The sequence below is a fragment of the Exophiala xenobiotica genome (genome assembly GCF_000835505.1).
Source record: "Exophiala xenobiotica strain CBS 118157 unplaced genomic scaffold supercont1.7, whole genome shotgun sequence".
In the NCBI taxonomy this organism is placed as follows: Eukaryota; Fungi; Ascomycota; class Eurotiomycetes; order Chaetothyriales; family Herpotrichiellaceae; genus Exophiala; species Exophiala xenobiotica.
In genome coordinates, this window is record NW_013562488.1 from 3,373,166 (window position 1) to 3,393,710 (window position 20,545).

A 20,545-nucleotide genomic window follows, 5' to 3' on the forward strand; every position below is an offset into this window, starting at 1 on the left:
ACGGCATCGTCCAGTCACTGGCCAAAAACGTCAGCGCCATCAAGGCAATGCATGTAGACTGGAACGTCGTCCATAGAGAGCGAAGACGGGAGCGTCTCCCCAAGGCTGAGTCTCATCATATCTCAATCCACTAAGACCGGACAGCACGCTTTCATTCGTCGACTGTCCATGTACATCCCTCCTCCACACGTTTTGCAGCCTCAGTCCGAGCAGCTGTGTCTCCGGGCCCGTCCAATGTGCATGTCCGTAGGGTAAGTTAGTAGAACCACCTATACTCGTCCACACTCGGCCCATCTCTCAACAACTCAGACGGGATATCTTTCGCTCTGATCACCTTCCCGGCTTTCATGTTGCGCCGCTTGTTATCGACAACCATCCACGCGCCCAGCAGGAGCGTCAGCAAGCACCCCACGGCGCCGAAGCAGGCTGTCGTCACGAGTGCGGGCAAGTATTTCGGCGCATCTTTGCTTTGGAAAATGTTCGAACTAGACGACAGGGGAAAACACAAGTTAGGAACAAGTTAGACATCTTGGGGGGATTTCTTCTTAAGCTCGAAATACGGGGGTTCCACTAGGAACGGGGGTCAGGATGGCAGATGCCGGTCACAAAGTGTGAAAGTGAGAGTGTGAGCGGGAGCGAGAGTGAGTACATACCTAACCACACCCATCAAGTTTGCAACCGGCACGCCCACACTGGTCAACATAACCCGCTTGTTCTCGTCGGCGATGTTGTTGTTGTACCAGACGTCCAAGATGACGCTCGGGGCTGATGTTCCCCATGTCATCATGAAGCAAGCGAAGTATGCGACGTGCAGTTGCGTGTGCACATCCTAGCACTCACTAGTCAGAATAATGTCCTAAACCCCAATCGAATATTGAAATGCCTAGTTTGGGGCCAGGGTTTCCCTTCACGGCATGGCATCGCATGGCATCGTCGTGCAAAGAAAAGGAGAAGCCACTCACAACACAAGCGTAGATGATGAAGCCAATAAATGTAAAGGCAAAGCCCAGCGCCACAAACGGGAACCTCAACCTCGTGTAGTCGCTTGCGAAGGCAAGGACAAGTAACATGACCGCTCCGGTGACGTTCGGCGCAACGGTATAAAGATTCGTCTTGACGGTCGAATACCCGAGCCGTTTGATGATGACAGGCAGGAACAGCGAAACGCTCTGCAGGGGTACACCCAGACATATCTCAATGCCCAGAATGATCCAGGACGTCGGGTGTTTGAAGATGGACAGCGCGGTGCGCAGGTCGAACTTCTCATCGACAATGGCCGAACTGTCGACCTGAATGCGATAGTAGGCCAGTTGTTTCTCCTCGGGGCTCAAAAACGTCGCCGACGATGCGTTGTACGGGAGCACCCAGTACGCGAACACGGCGAAGAGCATACTGCACCCGCCCTCGATGACGAACAGATAGCGCCAGTTGGCGAGGGAGCCGGAGCTGATTTGAAAGACGCCGAATGCGAGCAGGCCGCCAAACGCGCTGGCAATGTTTGAGGCCGCGTAGAACATGGCAAGTCTGCGAGCTAATTCACCACGGCGGTAGAAGACTGTCATGCCAGCCTGTCAGCTAAACCGGTAGGGAATGCAGAGGAGTAAACATTCTGCGTTGGGGAGTCGATTCAACAAACGGGAAACGGACGTGTTTGATAGTATATGACGAGCGGGAAGAATGCGCTCTCAGCCTACATGAGACACGGATAATCAGCTGGCGACTCGTACGACGACAGCAAGGCCGTGGAGCAGACGATGCTGCGGCATTCATAAGAGCATTCTCGGGAGAAAACCTAGGGGAGCGGATAGTGGTGGACTCACCATGCCCAAGAACCACCGGCAAGCCATCAATCCACCAAAATTCTTGACCGCGACGATCATAAGTGTCGAAAAGCCAAAGCAGAACATCATAACCGGGAGGACACGACTTGGGCCGAATTTCTTGCCGGCTATACCTAGGACTGGCGCTGTCAGGACGTAAGGGACGAAGAAGATCGAGAGGATTAGGTTGTAGTCGTCGCCTTTCAGGTGGAGGCTGTCTTCGAGGCCGGCGGTTTTGGCGTTGCCAAGATTACCTTTGTCCTGGCATTCATCAAAATGGTTAGAATGATAGTATATTCAAGCAGGGGTGAAGGACGACAAGTGTGGAACATGGTGGTAGGCGCTGGACAGAACAGTTCCATCAGCAGTCCTGCCCTGGGCTCAAGGCAGTAGGCGGCCCAGTAGGATATGCGATAGTCATCGGCTCGACAGGCATGCCTAGCGTGTCGTCGAGCTTGACACCCTCTATGATGGTCAAGAGGGTACCAGCCGGACGTGTCGAACTGCACTGGGGAGCATCAGACACACGCTGCTTATCCGCGTGCTTCCCAGGAAACTAATGCCAGTTTCTGTCCATCGGCTGGCCGGCAAGTTGAATACGACAGAGGAGAGAAAGCCACTCACCAGCGCGTTGAACAGGTACATAACCGCCAAAACAGGCAAGATTCGAAGATCGAATTTCCATACCAGCCGTCTCTCAGCGGCAGGGTCGATGGCCGTACTAGCAGATATAATCCGTCGCTCGCCCATGGGTGTTTCAGCTGCGACGCCATCCTCCAGAACGGGGATTTTGCTGTCGTCAATACTGACCTTGGGGTTGTCGCTGGACCTTGAGTGAGCGTCTGCGTCCATGGTGCTGTCTACGTGTGAAGTGTTCAAGCGGCACAGTAAAACCAGTGTTCCCAGATTGCCTCTGGCTCTGTATTCGTCCTTTTCAATCGGGCAACGTCAAATAATACGATGGATCGGTCTTGAAGGAGAAGAACGCTTTCTGATCTTCGCTGGCATCGCTGCTACCATATATGACTGGTATGACATGATATCGGCTTTCTGTCAGAGTCTCCCACCATTGCTTCAGGCAAGTTCGAACCATTGGGAAGCGGCTATCAAGTGTATGATAAGGTAGGATCACCAGAGAAAAGCAGGCGATTGGATCAAAAGCGACAGTCACTCTGGCGATGTAACTCATCCGACGTTGATGGCCACTAAGGAGATGATTTGCACAAAGGCACCCAGCAAGGCAACCTTGGCAAAGGCCTTTGATATGCTTGTGGACCTGCTGTACCATGTCAGTGCACCTCTGCGTCACTTGCAGATTGTTCCCTACCTAGGTAAGGCAGAGGAGTGGAAGATGGACCGACAGTTGGACCGATGTTCATTTACCGTCCACGATGGGAATCCCTTATCTGTGCAAAGACCGATTCATCCAGGGTGCCACCCGTTGTGAGTTCCGCAGGGAGATTTCAACCAGGCCATGTGACTGGCCAACGAGAAGGGCTATGCTTCCAGATACGCCTGCAGGACGAAATACAAGATGTTTGTGGTTTGTCTATCTAAGAAATGAGCAAAGTACATACAGTGTCAACGAGGCAAAGGGGGTATTCTGAATGTGCTACAAGGGTCACTAAAATCATACAAACACCAAGCGCAGCTCGGCATCAAAACTCGCGCTTCACAATCCTCTCAATGTCCCATAGACACCCAACCGAAAATAAAACTGAACCACGTCTAGGTACACGTAGCCTCCACGAAAAAGTGATGTTGTGTCATGACTCGTGACTGTCCCTAAGCGGGCGTCATAATGAACTCATTCCAACGCCCAAGAAGAGCACTACCATGCAAGGGGTGAAAATAATAATGCCAGTAGTGTCAACTCGCCTCACTCGGTCACTGATCTTTCTCTCTGCTTCAGGATGCTTTTTGACGACAGTTTCGTGTGTATTTTGAATCGACTTTTGGATCCATTGAAATTGAAGTACACCGATCGCACAAAATTACAACTGTCAGCGACCTCGAGGATGCAGAGGAATTGGGATGCCACCACTTTGTCGAGGTCCTGACGGGAGTCCGTTGGTTGTTGGCAACGTTCGACGGTTGAGGCGATTCGTTCGCCATCGTTCATAAAACTATCGCATGTTAGTCAAGACTGCAGTGTCGGTTCAGGAACGAAACTTACCACTTCACGGCTGGCTTCTCGCAGTTCAGAACGCCACTCTGCGAAGACGGCATCCTTCAACTTGACAAAGTCGCAATGACCTGGATTGTACGGATCGGCAAATCCCCAGGGAAATTCTCTGCCGACTGGACCGTCCTTGGCCTCCAATGAATACTTGTCCGGACTGATAATTGACCAAGGTACATATCCGCTGTCCAGGGTCGGATCACCCATGGACATGTTTGATGACTGACGTTTGTGGACGACTGGGCGCTTCATGTTTGACGTAGTGGGATTGGCCTCGGAATCATCGCTTCTCGCCGACCCTGCACCACTCTCTGCCTCACTGCTATTGTCATCTTCATCACGCTCGTCGAGCCTATCCTCGTCAAATTCTTCGGCTTCAAAGTTCAATGCTTCAAGTGGATCGAGGCCAGCCTTCTTCAGGCTCCTGCTAACCTTTTGCTTCAAAAAAGCCATGTGGGCTGTTGTAATGGTGTCTGCTTTACTGATGACAGGAATCACAGTGGTCTTGCCAGAGAGCGCCTTCATGACTTGTATGTCAAAATCTTCATCAAGTGCCCCGACAATCCGAGGTGGCTTTCCAATTCGACCAGTCTCCAGGGCATTGCTTCCTCCCTGCGAAGCATTGATGTTGGCATCGAGTCTGGCAGGATCGAGAATGAAGAAGACACAATGAATGTGGGTATCCCTGACGCCAGGCGCACGAACCACCTTCATCTCCTCAATAAAGGTGTCGTCAAACTTGCTCTCCACAAAATTTGCCATGTCTCTCAGCTGAAGATCAACCACGCCTTTGTCCAGGCCTTGCGAGTCCCACAATGTCAACCCTATTCGTTCATTGTCAACCTCGATCTCTTGATAGTGGTGAGTAAAGTGTGGGTTGGGTCGAGCTGAGGATGGAGGCGTGTCACCATCAGGGGCTCGAGCTGCTTGTTTCCTTAGTGGGAGGGCCAGAGAGCTCTTCAGGAAATTGAGAAAAGAGGTTTTGCCAGAGTTCCGAGCGCCAATGATTAGGACATTGTATGGAGTGGGATCTTTACGACGTCGGACTCTGCGAGGTGAATTGACCGTGGACACGGTGGAGGTAGCATAGGAATATCGGCCACCTGAGATAGGGGTCAGTATTGGATGCAATTGGAAATTGTGCAAGACTCACGGTGCGTCATGCTCTCGGTTCGAGCATACGGATCAACCACTTCCTTTTCGAGGTACTCTGGTAGTGGAGGTACGGGAGGAGTGTTCCTTGCCCCATTTGTGTACTCTCTGGAATTGGACTGGGGTTTGTAATTCTCGCCGCCAAACGACTGTATGCCCAAGGGCTGTGGAGTATAGCCTGGCAGGCGTGGAGGAGAGTTGGCCGTCACTTTGGCAGATTCGTCCATCTCGCTATGCTTCTTTTTCAGCCGGCTCCCAGACGTTTTCCGTTCACCCAGTGCTTCCCCACTCTTGGATCGAAACAGTCGAGAGCCCAGACTTGTACTTCTCCGAGAGGCCTGAGACTCATTCCGGGCAATCTGAGGCGGGGAGGTCATGGTGTCGGGGTGAGAGTGAGAGTGAGAGTGAGATGGGCCAGCGTAGGTGCTTGCCGGACAATCAACTCGGAGGCAGGGATTGTAGGGGTGCAGGCAGTCGCTGACGTGAGGAGATAGGGACGCGGGTCGTTATTGCTCGATGATTGATCATTCGCCAATCGAAGAGGAAGTGGACGTAAGGACGCGGACAGTATGTAGCAGGGGCGACCAGCGCAGGGTAAGGTCCGAGCAGTGAATGAAGATGCAGGTACTCCGTAGAGTATTTCGAGTTGGGGGTGTGTGTTCGCCGGACGGTCAGCTTGGGGCGATCAAGGATAGAAGGGCCTTATTGTCGACACAATGTCTGAAGACCCTGTTGTCTGCCTTGATGGGTTGAAATGTGAGTTCTCGTACTCCGTACCACTTGGGAAGATGGTTTGTGTTTGCTTCGAATCAGGGAATATGGGGTACTGGGTACTCAGGTCCGGGTCGATCAAGTTGCGGTTAGAGGCCACGCTTTTGCGCCTGTGACTGGATGGAAAGCTCCGATTCCCGCTTCTGACAGGCTTCGTGCAGGCTTCTACTGTCGCAAGAGCCACTGATCGCCAGTGTCAATCACGCATCGTCCTAACCACGAGTCAAAGGGCAGATGAAAAGTTCCCGATGACGGGATAGAGAACGGCGACGGAGGCTAGGTGTTTGAAGGAATATCGATTGTGTAAAAAACTCCAGACCAGTCCTTCAGGCGTCGCAAGCGATCGATCCTGCTGTTCTCCTGCCCATCTTCTCCTTCGGTTCGTCTCTTCAAAAGAATATTCAGGGGAAATAGTGGCCCTGAGCCTACAGGCTTACTGGCCAACAAGCTCCGTTTCATATCACTTGTCACACTAGCACGACAATTAGTTCGGAGCTGCTTGTGCCCCTGCGCAGAAAAAGCGACTTTCAAATCGTTCCATCGACTGTTCTACCACTCATCAAGCTCCTCTTCGCCTTGCTTTAGTCAAATGCCTTCGTCCCGCAGTGTACAGTACTCCATATTTTGGTGCAGCACCACTTTCTCATTTGCCATGCTCCTACTATTCCGCTTCCGTACACACCCTTTGCGCCAACACTCACGCCTTATCGTGCAGAAATCTCGAGATTGTGAAGCCAGATTTCCCGGCTACAGGTACACCGTGATATTGATTTCGCATGATGCTTCAGCTTCTCCTTTCTGCCAGACAGGTGCTTTCTCGGCCTCATCTACCATCTTGTCGAAGCTTCCTTTCAGTTCTGGCCGGAGTAAGATGTTGGAGCTCTCTGTCAGCCATGGGAAAGAGATGATCGCGTAGCGAATAGAGTCGTTGTTGAAACTCCAACCCCACGACTTGGTCATGAAGTCGAACAACTTGTCTATGTTATCGCGAGCTTGAAGCGTTGTTGGAGCAGCAGCCGCAGGAAAACCATCGCGCCAGACTTTCAAGGTCACACTCGCTGGGTTGAACACAATGGCCTCGTTATCCTTTTCATGTGAGACAGAAGAAGTGACTGAATCTGAACGACGTCGTTTATTGCTTTGCTTGGATGTGGAGCTCTTTGCTTTACGTTTTGTGCTTCCAGTAGATGTTCTCGCTTCTTTTGTGGATGAGACTCGCCTCTGGGCCTTGTGAATATCCTCCTGCACCGCTTCTTCGATGTCTTCGGCATCTACAGCTCTACCAGTCTTGTTGGTGAGGTTATGCTGATGCTTGTCGAATCTGAAAGGGTTTGTCTGCCGCACGTTGCGCTTGCGAAGTGAGCGAATTGGGAAGTCCGAGGTGGTGAATGCGTTTGTCTCAAATTCCTCTGCCTCTTCTTGTGGCCTACTACCCTCTGCGCTGAGAGTGACGCTTCGTTGGGTCGGACTTTCAAATCCCTGTTGGACCGAACCAGCACCACCTCGAGGTCCTGGTGCGGACCTAGATTCGGTAATCGGGGTAGAAAGGATGTGAGGAGTTGGAGCACGTCTGCCTGTACCACGTAAAGAGGTGCTTCTAGAGCGGTGAGAACCTGGCGTATAATCGATTTGATTCCGGACACTGGTAGCGTGGGAGGGGCGAGCAGTAAGCGGTTGCTTCGGATGCTGATCACTTATATTAGACTCGGCGTCTGGTTCTTCTGATTCCTCTTTGTCGTTATCACGCACCAGCGCTCGGCTGACATCACTGAGACTTTCGTCGTCGGAGTCCGCAATCGCTCGAGTTCGAGGGGGCTGATGACTTTGCGGAGGCATGATGTCAACCTCGCCAATCAGGTCTTGAGTGAGGTGAGCGGTAGGAGGACTTGGAGAGAAACTCGGCGCTGGGGGCTCGTATCTGACTTCGTCACAGACTTGATACGGTGATAGATGACCGGAGACTGCTCTCCACGAAGGCATCATTGGTAAATGTTCGCAAGTCGGCAAGGCAGCACCGATGAGGGTGGTCACCGAAGTGGCCGACCAGGCGGTAGCGCGCGGCTGAGCACGAGCCGCAGTCGGATAGGCAAGCAAGAAGGCCTGTTAAGTAGTAGAGATGCAGTGCTTGGTGGCAGTGAATGGTGTCTTGTGGAGAGGGCAAAGTGAAGGAACCTTTGAAAGCCAGAACACGTTCAGACGCGTAAATGAGGGAAGGTGCCTGGCCCCCCGACCACTACCTTCATCTATGCACACTCCCACCAACAGCTTTTATCCCTCTGTACCGTTTTGTTGCTTTTGCTTCTTGTCCATGAATGCCTTTAACATTTGGAGATCAAGCGGGACCCGCTCCCCTAGCCATGTTGCCCGCTGACTATGTGCTCTCAGTTCATCGCCATCGTCTGTGTTGGGATGGACAAGAGCTGACAAGGGCCCGCGATTGATTACCAGCCATGGTATAAACGCCCCAAACTGTGCAGGCGTGAAGACGTTGACTTCAAACATTGCCATAGTATGAGGCCCAACAGGACGATCCCAAAATCTGTATATCCTGTTCGCCAACCTCAGCAAATCCTAGTCAATCTCCTCAAGCTCCCTGTACTCACCTCAGCTCGGGAAACTCCCTTCGAATTCTCTCCCATAGTGCTCGAGCAAACTCCCTTTGATCCTCGTTGCTGTAGTGGTAATAAATGTGAATATCAAACCCCCCTCGCCGCCCATTGGTCACTCCTGATGTGAATTTTTCATAACTTGGGCTCAGCACTCCCGTCTGGGGATTTTTGAATGATTTGCCGTCTTCATCTAACTCATCAGGAAGAGGGGGAAGATTCTCATACCCTTCGAGCGGAGAAGGGAACTTGTAAAGAAAGGAGTCTGACATGGTGGAAACAAGCTCGTCTCGGTCTCACCAGCGCTGGAAATAAATGCGACGGATGAATGTATACCTACGCAAGCCTCCTAGCCAACAAGAATGAGGACTTTGACAGAGCAATGAACATTTATCTGCAATTTATTGAATGATGAGAGGTTTACCTCGTCAAGCAGGCCCGGACCAACGTTGAATAAGCACGGATGGCATCATCTAGCTCGGCAGCGAAAAAAACAACAGTGGGCGGAAGTACTTCCGGCATCTCCAAATGCCTCATGTATTGTTCACTGTGAACAATCATGGCCGACTTCATCTTCCATGAAAACCCAACTATCTCGCAGGTGGTGAGTAAGATATATGAAATGATCGCTGCATCGTTGCAGAATTGCACCAGACCACGTTAATCCCCGGATAGGGCCTAGTCCTGTGCGACAGCGGTGGCGCGGCCATCAACCACCACCATACTGGCTCATTCACCACGACTCCATACTCTTACAGAGCTATCGCCCTTGACTTGGTAGAGCCATTCTGCATCTGGCAATCTCTCAGGACCAATCTCGTCCTCTTCAGAGCCGAGGTCTCCACCTCGACTCATTCTTAGCACACCTGTGACGTCCTTTGCACTCCCGGTATCCAGCCCTCGCAGTTGCCACACCCATTGACATCGATGCGCCATGCTCGTCAGAAAGTGAGCGTGATTCCGTTCCAGAGGTGTGCCTGGAGAGATATCTGATCCAGCAGTATGGAGCAAAGGCGCGTCAGCGTTGCCCGTGACCACCAGTGCATGGCATTGCGCCCGTAGCGAGGAAAGGAATGAGTCTAGAGTCAGTGTCGAGCATGACGGCTGAGAAGACAGCACGAAGTCGATTCCATCGAGCAGGATGACCGGTTTTGTGCTGGGAACAGGTGTGGAGGGAGAAGCTGCTGGTGGCCGTGAAGCTGGAGGCGGAGGCATCCGAGGAGTCGGTATCGCAGATGAGGATGCTGTCATTATTGATGGTGACTGAGAAGACGTAGCTGTAGCGGTAGCGTTAGCTGTAGCGGAAGACGAAGCCATCGACTTCAAAGCAGTGTCGACAGCATCTCGGACGGCGCTCAACGCAAGGGACTTCAACTTTATCGTTGGTGGGACCAAGGCATCTGCTGGTGATGAAGGATGGCCAGAAGGAAGACTAAGACAGTCGATATACATTATCTTCTTGCTTCTGAGTAGAGATTGAACATCCAGGCCCTAGTATAACGTCAGCCACAGTCACAGGTTGGTTCCGCAAACTGTACACATGGCTACTGTCCGTTCTCTGTCCAGAGCCATCCAGCATCGTGGTATCAATCATGTCAGGCCCTAAACGCCTTTGAAGGGATGTACAAAGCGCAAAGGCTGCAGCGAAAATCATGAAATGCAAGCCAAACACGTGAGATAGACGTACCATCTTCCTACCCATCTCACTCCATAAACTCAGTGGTCGAAGTAGGCTCACGAAAATGACTGGTCTTGACTCGACGGCATTGTGTGACGAGCCGAGGCCGAGGGAATGACCACGAGATATGTCCTCGACACCATGAATAGCAGCATACACGACTCGGAGTGCGAGCCATGTCGACGGCGTGCTCAGAACGGATGTAATAAGCGTCTGTGATTGAGAGTCGAGGCTAGCCTGAATGTAAGACGCAAGGGACGGTGGGATGGCTGACGGCATTGCGGTGGTTCGCTAATATGTTGTTGGAAAGTGTTACGACGAAGCTGTAAAAAAATGAATACTAGTAATTGTAGAAATTTGGCCAGGGTAACAGGGACCAATCCCTGGAGGAGTGAGACAAAGTACTCCCTCAAGAAAGGGATAGCAGTCCCGAGGTGCTAAGTTTCCGCAAGATCACACTCCGTATATATTGAAGAGTTACCTGGTACCTACAAGTACGCAACAACCAAGGAAATCTAAGGTCACAATGGCGGCTTACATATTGCAGGCGAAACAACAGATGGAGATTTCAGAAGTCATTGTGAATGATTTTAGTCCCAGTGACCATTGCAATCCATAGACATCAGGATCAGCAATCCATGCTGGTAGAGGTTTTCTAATGCCGCATGCTGTAACATGTTCTCTCAAGTTTTGGCATTCCGTCCGAAAGGTTTCATAGCCTGTGTTCAAGACCTCAAAGTTCGACCGTCGTCAAGTCTACGCTGTCCTGCTTTGATCCATGCCTCATACGCCATGCGTATGCGCAACTCGGCTCGCTCGACCCATTGAAAACGTTATTCCACTTCAACGCAACATCGCCGTGTTGCTCCATTTAAGCTTTAGCAGGTCCCCGAGCGCCTTTGGGTGTACCAGTCTGGAAGCCGTTCTTGAATTTCCTGTGCGAAGATGATGTGTTAGCCATGCATTTCTCTTTCAGACATTCATCAATATGTCCCAATTCTCCACTTCACAAGCAAGGCCTTCACCTCTGTAACCGATATGGGAGTTCCCTCCACCTCTTTGACCTCTATTCCTCCACAAGCATCCCCCTTTGGTACATATGGAAAGGGGAACTTCCTTACCTCGCAACGAGTGACAGACTCCTCATACGACCAGTGCCCGTAGTCTTGCGTCTCTTAGCCTTCTCGCTCCATTCGTACTTTCGCACCTTAGCGGCAGGATACTGTTCACGCCAGACAAGTCAGCTCCCATGATCATTTTCGAAATTCGCTCCATCTCGCGGGAAAAAGGGGCAAGGGTTGGGTAAAGGGCAGCCATACTCCGCAGTTGGCACAGGTGTGCTTCTGGATGTGCAGACTTCGGCGACCGCATCTATTACAGAATCAGCATTGAAATCACCCCCAGCATGAAAGTCCAGTTACGAACCTCCGGCAGAGAGTATGCGTCTTGTTGTGTCCTGTTCAGAAGCCCGTCAGAAAAAATTCCCTCTCGCCAATCCGTGTCGTCGCTCACTCTTTCCGAAAGAACTCGTTCCCTTGGTCATCTTGACGGTTTAGGTTGGCGAGAACAAGGCTGTGACGAAGTCAGTCGTGGATCGAAGGATTCGAGCAGGGTCAATCGTACGGAAATGGTTGTTGCTTGAGGAACACTGTGTTGAAGTTCGGTCTAGCAACTTTCGAGACTGCGGCGCATTGTGGGCGATGCCAAGGCTGCCGTGCCAGAAAATGCCAAGGAACGGACGGAGTTTTGGACGACTTATGTAATCTAGCCTCGTCGAGAAGATGCACGCTCAATGATTGGCTCAGACATTCCGCCTTGCGGGCGAAATCATTTCTTCAAACAAGATCCATTCAGCACTATCATTGAGGCATCACATGCTTTCTGCTCTATTTCTCGCAGACATAATGCTTGTGCTGGAAGGTTCGAACTCTACTCTGTGCAAATCAAGCTTCACCTAGTCCCCAACTAACCAATGTTCGAAGAGCAGCTTGTTTCCTACCTCGCTTTCCAGCGTGCAACGGCTTTCCAACATCAATGTGTGGTCATCATGCAGCGAATCGCTCCCATCTCAAGGGCGACCGCTTCAGTCTCCAGGAAGGTGTTCCGGCTCGTTGCGCAGGCCCAGTCATTGCCGGAGTGCTAGATGACGAATGAGTCGATGCGAAGCTGGTCATCAAACAGCTGCAAGCACTACTGACTCTACTAACGTCCTGAGAACAGCCGGTCAAGTACGTGGGAAGAGGCGCCGAGTTGGAAGCCACGGTAGTGTAAGCGGGACAGAACGACATCATTGACGACAAGTATCGTTTATCGATCATATTGCGCAAGCAGTTGTCCTGGTTGCAGACTAACTTGGTGGGAGTAGCTGCAGTGATAGGGTTGACCGTCTTCTGTGAGGTGGTGGGTACCACAATACCCTGGCTACTAGAGGGATTTGATATGGCTGCCGTGGTCGAAGTAGGATTAGTTGTGCCCGGGGACGGGCCTGTGGTAGTCGAGCTGGTGCTTGTCATGATAGTCCCGCCAACAGTAACAGTTGATGGAGGAGCAGACGAAGCATAGGCATCGTCATCATCGTCGCCGTCGGAGTAGATGCTGTTGGAAGCGGTCGCCGAGCTCCAGGTGGATTGACTGGCAGACGAGCTGGTGGTTGTCGAGCCTGTTGCGGAGACTAGAGAGCTGGATCCTGATGCAGGGGTGGGGTTGTTCGCAGAGGTTGGAGTATCTGACGACGTGACTGGGGAGCTTGCTGATGTCACAGAAGCCGCAGTAGTAGCCGCTGCACCACTAGAGCCAGACGCTGGCGCAGACGAGGGTTGGCTTGAGCTGCTAGAAGGACTGCCGGGATCGGAGGCGGAGGCAGGATTGGAAGTCTGGACAGCACCTGGACCTCCTGTGGTCGCAGGTGCCGCACTTGAGCTGGCGCATGGTGCGTTCAAGATTTGCCCAATCTGCAAATTGTCCCAGTTAACGTCAGGGTTAGCGGCATCAAGAGCATCAAAACTGCAGCCAACCTTGGAAGCAATTTGCCAGCCATAGTCGCCAGTAACTACAGTATATGTAGTTGCAACAGACCCTTGAGCTGAAGGAGTTGTTGTAGTGCCCGTGAACACACTTGTGGAAGTGCTCAAGAGAGAGATACTTGAGCCAGATGTGCTTGAGCTCACAGGAGAGCCAGAACTTGAAGGAGCCACCGATGTGGGGCTTGCGGAGCTGGTGTTGATAGGGGCTGCACTTGACGAGTTTGAGGCAGGCGTCGATGACGCCGACGTCGCACTAAGTGCGAACGTGGACGAGGAAGTCATCGTGACAGTCGAGGTAGTGGCAGAGCTGAGTGATGAGTCGGTCGTGGACACTATTGAGGATGTGGTGGTGGTGGAGCTCGAGCCCATTGGCGAGGTTGTGGTAGACGACACGGCAGATGAAGTTGTGGAGGAGCAATGGCCACCAGGGACATTGAGTGTCTGCCCTTCAAGCAATAAATCCCAATTGAGGCCGGGATTTGCAGCCTTGAGAGCATCCAAAGTGGCTGCCAAGCCAGTTGCAATTGTCTGGCCATTGTCTCCTGCTTTGACCGTGTAGGTACACGGCAAAGTAAGAGTCTGATTGGTACATACCACGGCCTGGTAGGTGCCATTGAAGGGGTTTGGGTATTGCCAGCTGGGGCAAGGATTCGAGGTGGTGATCTTGACGGACTTGACATAGGCACTGAAGGGGGCAAGACTGAAGTTTGAATATCCACCTGCCCACCAGACTGTCGCAGGGTTATTGTCTTGATCGCCACCTGCCCACACACCGAGATGCAAGCGAGAAGGCGTCTGTGGATATTGATATGCTCCAGTTGTCTGATGGGAATTCTTTGCCGTGTAGACATTAGTCCCGTCGACTGACCAAGTGAGGGCGTCTGGAGTCCAGTCAAATACGTATGTGTGAAAGAGTTCTTGAGGATCATTCACGGCGGGTTGGGAACCACGGTCGTAGTTTCCAGGAACGCCTTTACCGAACCAATTTGTTTGGACTCTGCCACCAGACTGCGCGAAGTTGTTTCCTGACCATTCCCAGTCTATTTCATCGAGGTCGTCTGACATCATGACTGCACTCGTGACAATGCCGGTCCCTGGCGCGATTTTTACAACTGTTTCAATACGGCCAAACAACATGTAAAAGCGAGTCCAGATGTAAGGCGCATCGTAGCGTTTGGCAACGGTGAAATTGGCGCCACTCGCGCCGAAAGTGACAGGGGCTCCCTCGGCTTGGATCCAGTCAGATGGTAATCCGGTTTGTTGGGTGAAATCGATAGAATAGGTGCTTGTTGGGAGACCTGGAATTGCAGGACATGGACCTAAAAAGCGTCAGCATCTGCAGGACCGCCATCGGGGCTGTCGCTGACCATTCATAGGATTGCACTGTGCGTTGGCCATGTCAACGGCGATAACTATCGCAGCCAGGATGGCATTGAAGTAAGTAATTTTCGCCATGGCGAATATTGACGGGTACCGACGTATGTTCTCAACGTGTAGTTTTGCAGGTTGATTGCTCGAGATACGCGGAAATAAGTGATGGGATCTGAGACGGAAAATACGAGAAAAATTTTGTTTTGGAGGTGAAGACAATGAAAGCATCCCATGCATGGACTTACCTGACCTGCTACAGCCGCTGGGTACAGACAAAGAGGTCGAAATAATGAAAAGTCCGCATGCGCCAGCTCAGAGACCTATTTCCAGCGCGATACAATGAATGGTCTCCCAAATGCCAGCTTTGCTCATTGACTGCAAAGGAGCAATTCTCTTGCCTGTGCATGATGATGGCAGTGAAGAGTAAAGAAGTTACTGCCACACCTTTCTTCACTTTCATTGTAACTAGAGAGACTCGTGGTCGTGCATCGGCAAAAAAACACGTTGGAATCGAAAGTTCGACAGAGCCGTATACTAGGTACTGTAATATCGCCCTCGATGGTGTTTGGCGAGCACTCGAGATACATTACAATACCTGGCACCTACCTGTATATTGTAAGAGTAGAAGCCCTAAGAAGGGACACCGAAGGGAGAATGAGTCCTGGCACTGCCTGATTTTTGCGAACGGAAGAACTGAGCCGCCGCCCAGCATTCCCTTGGCGACATGGGGACCATTGATTTGCTTCCGGAGCCGACATCCGAGATTCTTAGTGCAGATCACGTAAACTCTACAGCTACCACCGACCTTACGACCTAGCCATCACCTAGGTGGCTCGTGGTGGCTACGGCAAGTGACAAGTGTACTAACTTAGTAAGTGTCTCCGCCACCCAGGCGAAGAATGGGTGGCACCATTTCCCGCTCGACAGCGGCAGTGGCATTTGGGAAGAATTTTTCATTACTCAGGTAACTTGTGAAAAAAAATAAGAATTTCGAGTTTCATGTCAACGTTCTAGGCAGGGATACAGCTCAGTAGAATCCTTCTACTATGGAATCCCCAATAAAATGCTCAGGTTATTCGGTCAAGCAATCGAAAGAAGAAGGGCCGGCTCGCATCTGCTCAATACTAGTATCCCAACCAAGAAAACAAAGTGCTAAGGAATGACGCATGTCCCAGTAAATACAGCATTAGCCGTCACGCCAGTCGCTATATCGGAACATTCGCTCGGTGTGCACGATACTTCTGTCCTGTAACCGACACTAGTAGATGTAACGGTCGATTGAGAACATGAACTTGGTGTGGCCGCACAAATCTCCACAATCTGTACTCGGTACTCTGTGACAGGCATCACCATGGTCACTGTAGTTATAGCGTCAACGATGACTCCTCCTGGTCTCGTGGTCGTCCGAGCTCTCGCCGAGGTACTCGACGCTGGACTCGTCGTGAGCGGCGCTTGGGTCGTGGTTGATTCGTTGGGAAGGGTGGCCGAGGATGATGTGCCGCTACCCATGCTCGTGGTACTGCTTCCAAGCGAAGGTCCCACACTCATCGTCGATGCTGAGGACGTTGAAGTAGAGGAGAGACATGCAGAAGCACCAACCGGGCAGGAAACGACGAGCATGGTGCTGGTAACTATTGTCGTGGTGGTCGTAGTGGGCCCTTCGGCTCCACTGCTCGTCGACTGTGTTGTAGTGACTGAAGGCTGTGCTATCGAGGTGACATCTAACGTGCTTGTGGTCAATGTCGGGACCGGGTCCACAGATGGTGGCTGACTGGGCGCTCCAGAGAAAGTCGGCTCCGGCTGCGGTGTTGCAAAAATCTGTCCGTTCGGACCAAGTATCAACAGCGCAGAGTCCTGTACATCTTTTGGTCTGTCAGCCCTCCTTCTTTTGCATAACGTTTCAGGGTCTCGTCTATAAGTGGCAGCTACGCTCCTCTGAAAGGGACAACATCCACGGACAAAGCGTGGTATTGAGATGTCGGGGCTCTCTTACTTCCTTCCTCACTCGCGAGGAGCAGATCTTGTACATCCGAATACTGCGTGCACAGTCCTGCAGCTGCGTGGTTCGCGGCGTTGAAGTTGACGCCCAGGCAGGCCCCTGACGTTGTGGCAGCATTGTACTGGACGCAGGCGTCGATGCAGGCGGCCAAACTGGCAGCATCGCTCTGAGAAATGATGCTTCCATCGTAGTTCGTCGTGCATTGCAGCTGCCAGGTGTAATTCCCAGGGGTGATATAAAAGAAACCGTCGTATGTGTCGCACTCGGCAACTGTCGTTACAGGAAGAGGGGCCGTCTGTCGAGGCAGGAGCTGTAAAGGTCAGTTTACGCTGTATTGGTTGTACTGTGGAAACGTACCCTCGAGGCGTGTCTCGCAAAACTTTCGTGCCGGGCGGATTCATGAAATGCTCTGTCTCTGGCGCCAGCTGCCCCCAGGTCACGTCCTCTGATGTCTGGTGCAGCGAGCGCAGTCTTCGACTCAGCCAGCAGGCAAGAAACCACGATAACGAGGAGGAAATACATCTTGTTCTTGCCGGAGGGAGCAGGGTAGACGGTCGCATCTTCAGTCTATTACAAAAGCCTGAGTCGATGTTGTGGTTGCACGGTCCTGCATTCTCGTCAGCACTGGAATGTTGCTCGAAGAGAAGCTTCATACACAACACAACTGTGCACATTCAGCGCGCAGTACAGTGTGTGCCTCTTCCATTTCGATTGTCATCGTTCTCTCAGTCTGCCGGGCAAAAGGGTATAGGAGTTGATGGTGTACGATTCCATCAGGGTGACATTATATGCGTCACGATGTTTGACTCCGTCATGGAATGCTGCAGGAGCAGCGGGATCTTGTTGGGAGTCGAAAACATGAGAACTATTTCATAGCTAAAGCATTTCGTCTGTTTGAGCAAGTATATGGGATAGAAAATGCGTATATGCAAGCTGTACAGACGTGCTACTTGGAATTGAGCATAACATCCAATACCAGTAAGTGCAGAACAACAAGGGAGGAAAAGGTGATTCTGGCAGGGAGACTGCAGTTTGCTGAGCCTGGCACGGCTGGGCAAGGAGGTCTCAGCTTGTGAGTACCTATAGGCAAGCAGCAAGGAGCCAACCAGTGGATTCGCGCCCACAGCCGTCCATTATTCGCGGACGGCAGGGGGTCGGATAGTCCAAGCGAAGCCAGCCCGAACACCTTCAAGTCTTTTTCGGCAGGGCCCTCTTGCCCGTCCCTATTCTCCAGAGGCTCGGAATATGCGGCATGATGATGTGCCCATGTCTCCAGTTTACTCTTTGCTCGTGGGGGAGTGACCGCCTCGCCGCATGGCCACGCATAGGGCTAGGAAATCTGACCAAGCGCTTGGTGGATCAAGCTTCATTGAGGTTTTGTACTTCTGTATTCAGCTTCGAAAGATAAAGCAGTTGAGATGAGGACTCCGAAACGGTTGGTGAGGATTCGATTTCTGATGATGGTAAAAGGCCTCGCCGTAGCCTGAGAACGGGCAGCCTAAGAATAGCAAGAGAGGACCCATCATGGCTTTGGCTTTGCCTCGACATGTCTCTTCATAGTCCGCTAGTGAGATCTGGGTTGTTCCAGTATCGTGAAACAGCTTTGCGTGCCGTTTCATTTTGCAATTCGGGAAGTGCCCGATAGAAATTGAAGATGGCGAATTCGAGATGGGTCATGACATAGGTGTTCGGTTGGCGTTGGATGTTTCGCCAGACGTAGCATAGCGCGTTCTCGAGAATTTTGAGGATTCGCGGGTCGATATGGCCATCTTGACTGTTTTGCGCAATTTGGATGGCTTGTCGGGTGGTGATCTCTACTGTACGCGACATATCTTGATATCTAGTGTCTTTCCTTGAGGCCAAAGCAAAGCCGAGAAATTTAAGGTGGGATTTGTTGCTGGTCACTTTTTGGCAGTCGTGCAAAAGGGCAGGGAGGGAAGACGCAAATTCATGGCTGGAATTTCCACACTGATATCAAAGTCCTTACCGTCAAACTTTGGTCGGACCAAGGAAACAAGGCCCCAACCCAGAACCATGGTGGTGCATAGAAAGGTAGACTTGCCCAGCATCAGACAGATAAAGATACTTCAGCCCCACCAGTTTTGCAGTGTCATTGCAGGTCAGTCAGATGCCAAACAGCAGAAAGGTTTTTGCTTTGGCCGTCTATCATTTGGCCCTTGACCCCATGTCGAAGAGGGGACTAACAAGTAAACTTTTCGACGTGGAGGTCGATCAATCACCGCAGCCTTGAATTCTCAGTGGCGCTCTTCCGTCCTCGTCCACGGACTCCCAGACCACGTTGCGGTTCCTGATACCATCTGGTACCATTGGCTTATGCATGTGCTGCATGATCCAGAGGAGAGAGCAAAGCGGATGCACCTCCTCACAGGGTCAGATTGCGATGTCAACGTGCCAGGCGGGGGTTGCGTTGACTGTCTTTGTCCGTACGACACACATTGAATTTGGACGGCCAGACAGGGGTGAAGCTTGAGTAACTCTCGTACATAGGTGACGGATATTGCGGCAAAGATAGTTCAAGGTCAAAAGTCTGTCAGTCGACCACTAAGGTTGGCAGCAGCAGCCTATTTTGCTTCCCCGTGCAGGATCAAAGCCCCTGGTACGGGAGAATGCACATACAAATATACTCAAAACTCTGCCTAAAAGGTCCAAACAACCGAGGCCCGAAGAACCAGTTGTGGACGGGACGTGCGTGGACGAGTACGTACTGTGTATTGCCTTGTTATTTTCCACGTCCCAAGTACCTAGGTAACCGAGAGGATGAGGTGTTGCAGCAGTACCAAGACGCTAAGGCGCCCACGGCGTGGGCCAGTTTGCCAGTGAGAAGTTGAGAACGGTTTTAGAGGCTTCGATAAAGGACAAGGTTCACACCAAAACCATAACATGAGAAGTTGTAGGCTTGAAAGTTTCCGGAAGTTTAGGAGTCGGTGGGAGTCTACCTCGTAAAGAGTCAACATACTCAGTCTGGGCGCCTTGGGGTAGGATTAACTCACCACCTCACTCGGTTTCGGAACCGTCCTGGAATGCCATCATAAGCTGTTCCAGCCACTGGCCACATTACCTTGGTATGTCCTCGTACTATTCCACACTCTCCAGCACTCGCAGCCTCTAGGAGCAGAAGCGCGGGACCATGCTTCCTTAGACTGAAAGTCTCTAGCCGAATTGGTCTTAAATAGAGTTTGTCCTGGAAGGGCCAATGCATACGAGTGCTCGTATTATTGTTGTGTTCAAGCCAGACATGCCAACTGGTGTTGAAATTCACCATGCTCATTGCTCATCTCAGGCAAGACAAGACCTCCGATGCTAAGGCTGGGTCACCAAACGATGGCAGTGGTGGTTACACAACGTGGTCATAATGGCTGAAGGTGTCTGCATGAGCAAGCAGGATGCGACAGGTCGGCGTTGTGAGAAGAGGTACAATATGGAGAAAGTGTGGAACGTGACAGTATGCTCAACGTTAGCCGGCATCTAGATCTGCGGTACATATCGACATCGCTGCTGATCGACCACTGATATCATTGCACCCAGAACAACACATCCCAGCAATCAACAAGGACCAGTGGGTTGTACTTGTAGATGGATAGATGAGGTGTAGTAGTCTCCTTCAGGCAAGAGCTTCGCTTCTACAATGATAAGCGGGAGACCATCTATCATTCGCCAAAATCGCCAGGCTCAGCTCGAACGAGTCGCCAATGCTTGAAGCTGCTGCATCGGAGGCGGTCCAGAATCAGTAACAACCTACGGTCCGGGACGGACTTCATGCACCATACACCATATATACGGCGTTTCCTATCGAGTGGTTTTCGAATCGGAAGAATATAAAGATGCCACCCGAACGTGTAAGCTTCAGCTAAACAAAAAGCGGCTGATGGCGGCCACGTTCTACTATGGTACGGTACGAATCAGATCAAAGCGCACCGGTTTC

At 51.6% G+C, this 20,545-nt stretch overlaps 8 protein-coding genes across 8 annotated transcripts; all 8 read right to left on the minus strand.

The window, feature by feature from the left end:
- Window positions 1-14: 14 nt before the first annotated feature.
- PV05_11960 (uncharacterized protein) lies at window positions 15-2,672 on the minus strand (the record flags this gene model as incomplete). The annotated part of the gene is made up of 6 exons (XM_013455496.1): window positions 15-485; window positions 654-829; window positions 963-1,555; window positions 1,648-1,690; window positions 1,821-2,081; window positions 2,445-2,672. 6 exons carry the CDS (start codon window positions 2,670-2,672, stop codon window positions 257-259), a joined length of 1,530 nt encoding a protein of 509 aa, XP_013310950.1. The 3' UTR covers window positions 15-256.
- A 684-nt stretch (window positions 2,673-3,356) lies between these two features.
- Window positions 3,357-6,219, minus strand: PV05_11961 (uncharacterized protein). The gene is made up of 3 exons (XM_013455497.1): window positions 5,156-6,219; window positions 3,997-5,105; window positions 3,357-3,946 (listed from the first exon to the last, which is right to left on the minus strand). The coding sequence occupies exons 1-3, from the start codon at window positions 5,529-5,531 to the stop codon at window positions 3,824-3,826; spliced, it is 1,608 nt and encodes a 535-aa protein (XP_013310951.1). The 5' UTR covers window positions 5,532-6,219; the 3' UTR covers window positions 3,357-3,823.
- Window positions 6,220-6,672: 453 nt separating this feature from the next.
- On the minus strand, window positions 6,673-7,908 carry PV05_11962 (uncharacterized protein; the record flags this gene model as incomplete). Its single annotated transcript, XM_013455498.1, has 1 exon — window positions 6,673-7,908. The coding sequence occupies one exon, from the start codon at window positions 7,906-7,908 to the stop codon at window positions 6,673-6,675; it is 1,236 nt and encodes a 411-aa protein (XP_013310952.1).
- Window positions 7,909-8,193: 285 nt separating this feature from the next.
- PV05_11963 (uncharacterized protein) lies at window positions 8,194-8,803 on the minus strand (the record flags this gene model as incomplete). Its single annotated transcript, XM_013455499.1, has 2 exons — window positions 8,194-8,473; window positions 8,529-8,803. 2 exons carry the CDS (start codon window positions 8,801-8,803, stop codon window positions 8,194-8,196), a joined length of 555 nt encoding a protein of 184 aa, XP_013310953.1.
- Window positions 8,804-8,948: 145 nt separating this feature from the next.
- On the minus strand, window positions 8,949-10,611 carry PV05_11964 (uncharacterized protein). Its single transcript, XM_013455500.1, has 2 exons — window positions 10,219-10,611; window positions 8,949-10,022 (listed from the first exon to the last, which is right to left on the minus strand). The coding sequence occupies exons 1-2, from the start codon at window positions 10,486-10,488 to the stop codon at window positions 9,261-9,263; spliced, it is 1,032 nt and encodes a 343-aa protein (XP_013310954.1). The 5' UTR covers window positions 10,489-10,611; the 3' UTR covers window positions 8,949-9,260.
- Window positions 10,612-12,101: 1,490 nt separating this feature from the next.
- Window positions 12,102-14,687, minus strand: PV05_11965 (uncharacterized protein; the record flags this gene model as incomplete). Its single annotated transcript, XM_013455501.1, has 2 exons — window positions 12,102-14,551; window positions 14,600-14,687. 2 exons carry the CDS (start codon window positions 14,685-14,687, stop codon window positions 12,255-12,257), a joined length of 2,385 nt encoding a protein of 794 aa, XP_013310955.1. The 3' UTR covers window positions 12,102-12,254.
- A 1,068-nt stretch (window positions 14,688-15,755) lies between these two features.
- PV05_11966 (uncharacterized protein) lies at window positions 15,756-17,124 on the minus strand (the record flags this gene model as incomplete). The annotated part of the gene is made up of 3 exons (XM_013455502.1): window positions 15,756-16,465; window positions 16,597-16,912; window positions 16,960-17,124. 3 exons carry the CDS (start codon window positions 17,122-17,124, stop codon window positions 15,756-15,758), a joined length of 1,191 nt encoding a protein of 396 aa, XP_013310956.1.
- A 1,032-nt stretch (window positions 17,125-18,156) lies between these two features.
- On the minus strand, window positions 18,157-18,432 carry PV05_11967 (uncharacterized protein; the record flags this gene model as incomplete). Its single annotated transcript, XM_013455503.1, has 1 exon — window positions 18,157-18,432. The coding sequence occupies one exon, from the start codon at window positions 18,430-18,432 to the stop codon at window positions 18,157-18,159; it is 276 nt and encodes a 91-aa protein (XP_013310957.1).
- Window positions 18,433-20,545: the final 2,113 nt, after the last annotated feature.

Bases quoted from the DNA above. Each gene is read 5' to 3' on its own strand.
- PV05_11964 (XM_013455500.1), bottom strand. From the start codon at position 10,488: ATGCCGTCAGCCATCCCACCGTCCCTTGCGTCTTACATTCAGGCTAGC. The intron at 10,023-10,218 runs GTACGTCTATCT...ACGTTATACTAG, and splicing joins GTGAGATGGGTAGGAAGATG to GGCCTGGATGTTCAATCTCT.
- PV05_11961 (XM_013455497.1), bottom strand. From the start codon at position 5,531: ATGACCTCCCCGCCTCAGATTGCCCGGAATGAGTCTCAGGCCTCTCGG. The intron at 5,106-5,155 runs GTGAGTCTTGCA...CCCCTATCTCAG, and splicing joins AACCGAGAGCATGACGCACC to GTGGCCGATATTCCTATGCT. The intron at 3,947-3,996 runs GTAAGTTTCGTT...AACATGCGATAG, and splicing joins GAGAAGCCAGCCGTGAAGTG to TTTTATGAACGATGGCGAAC.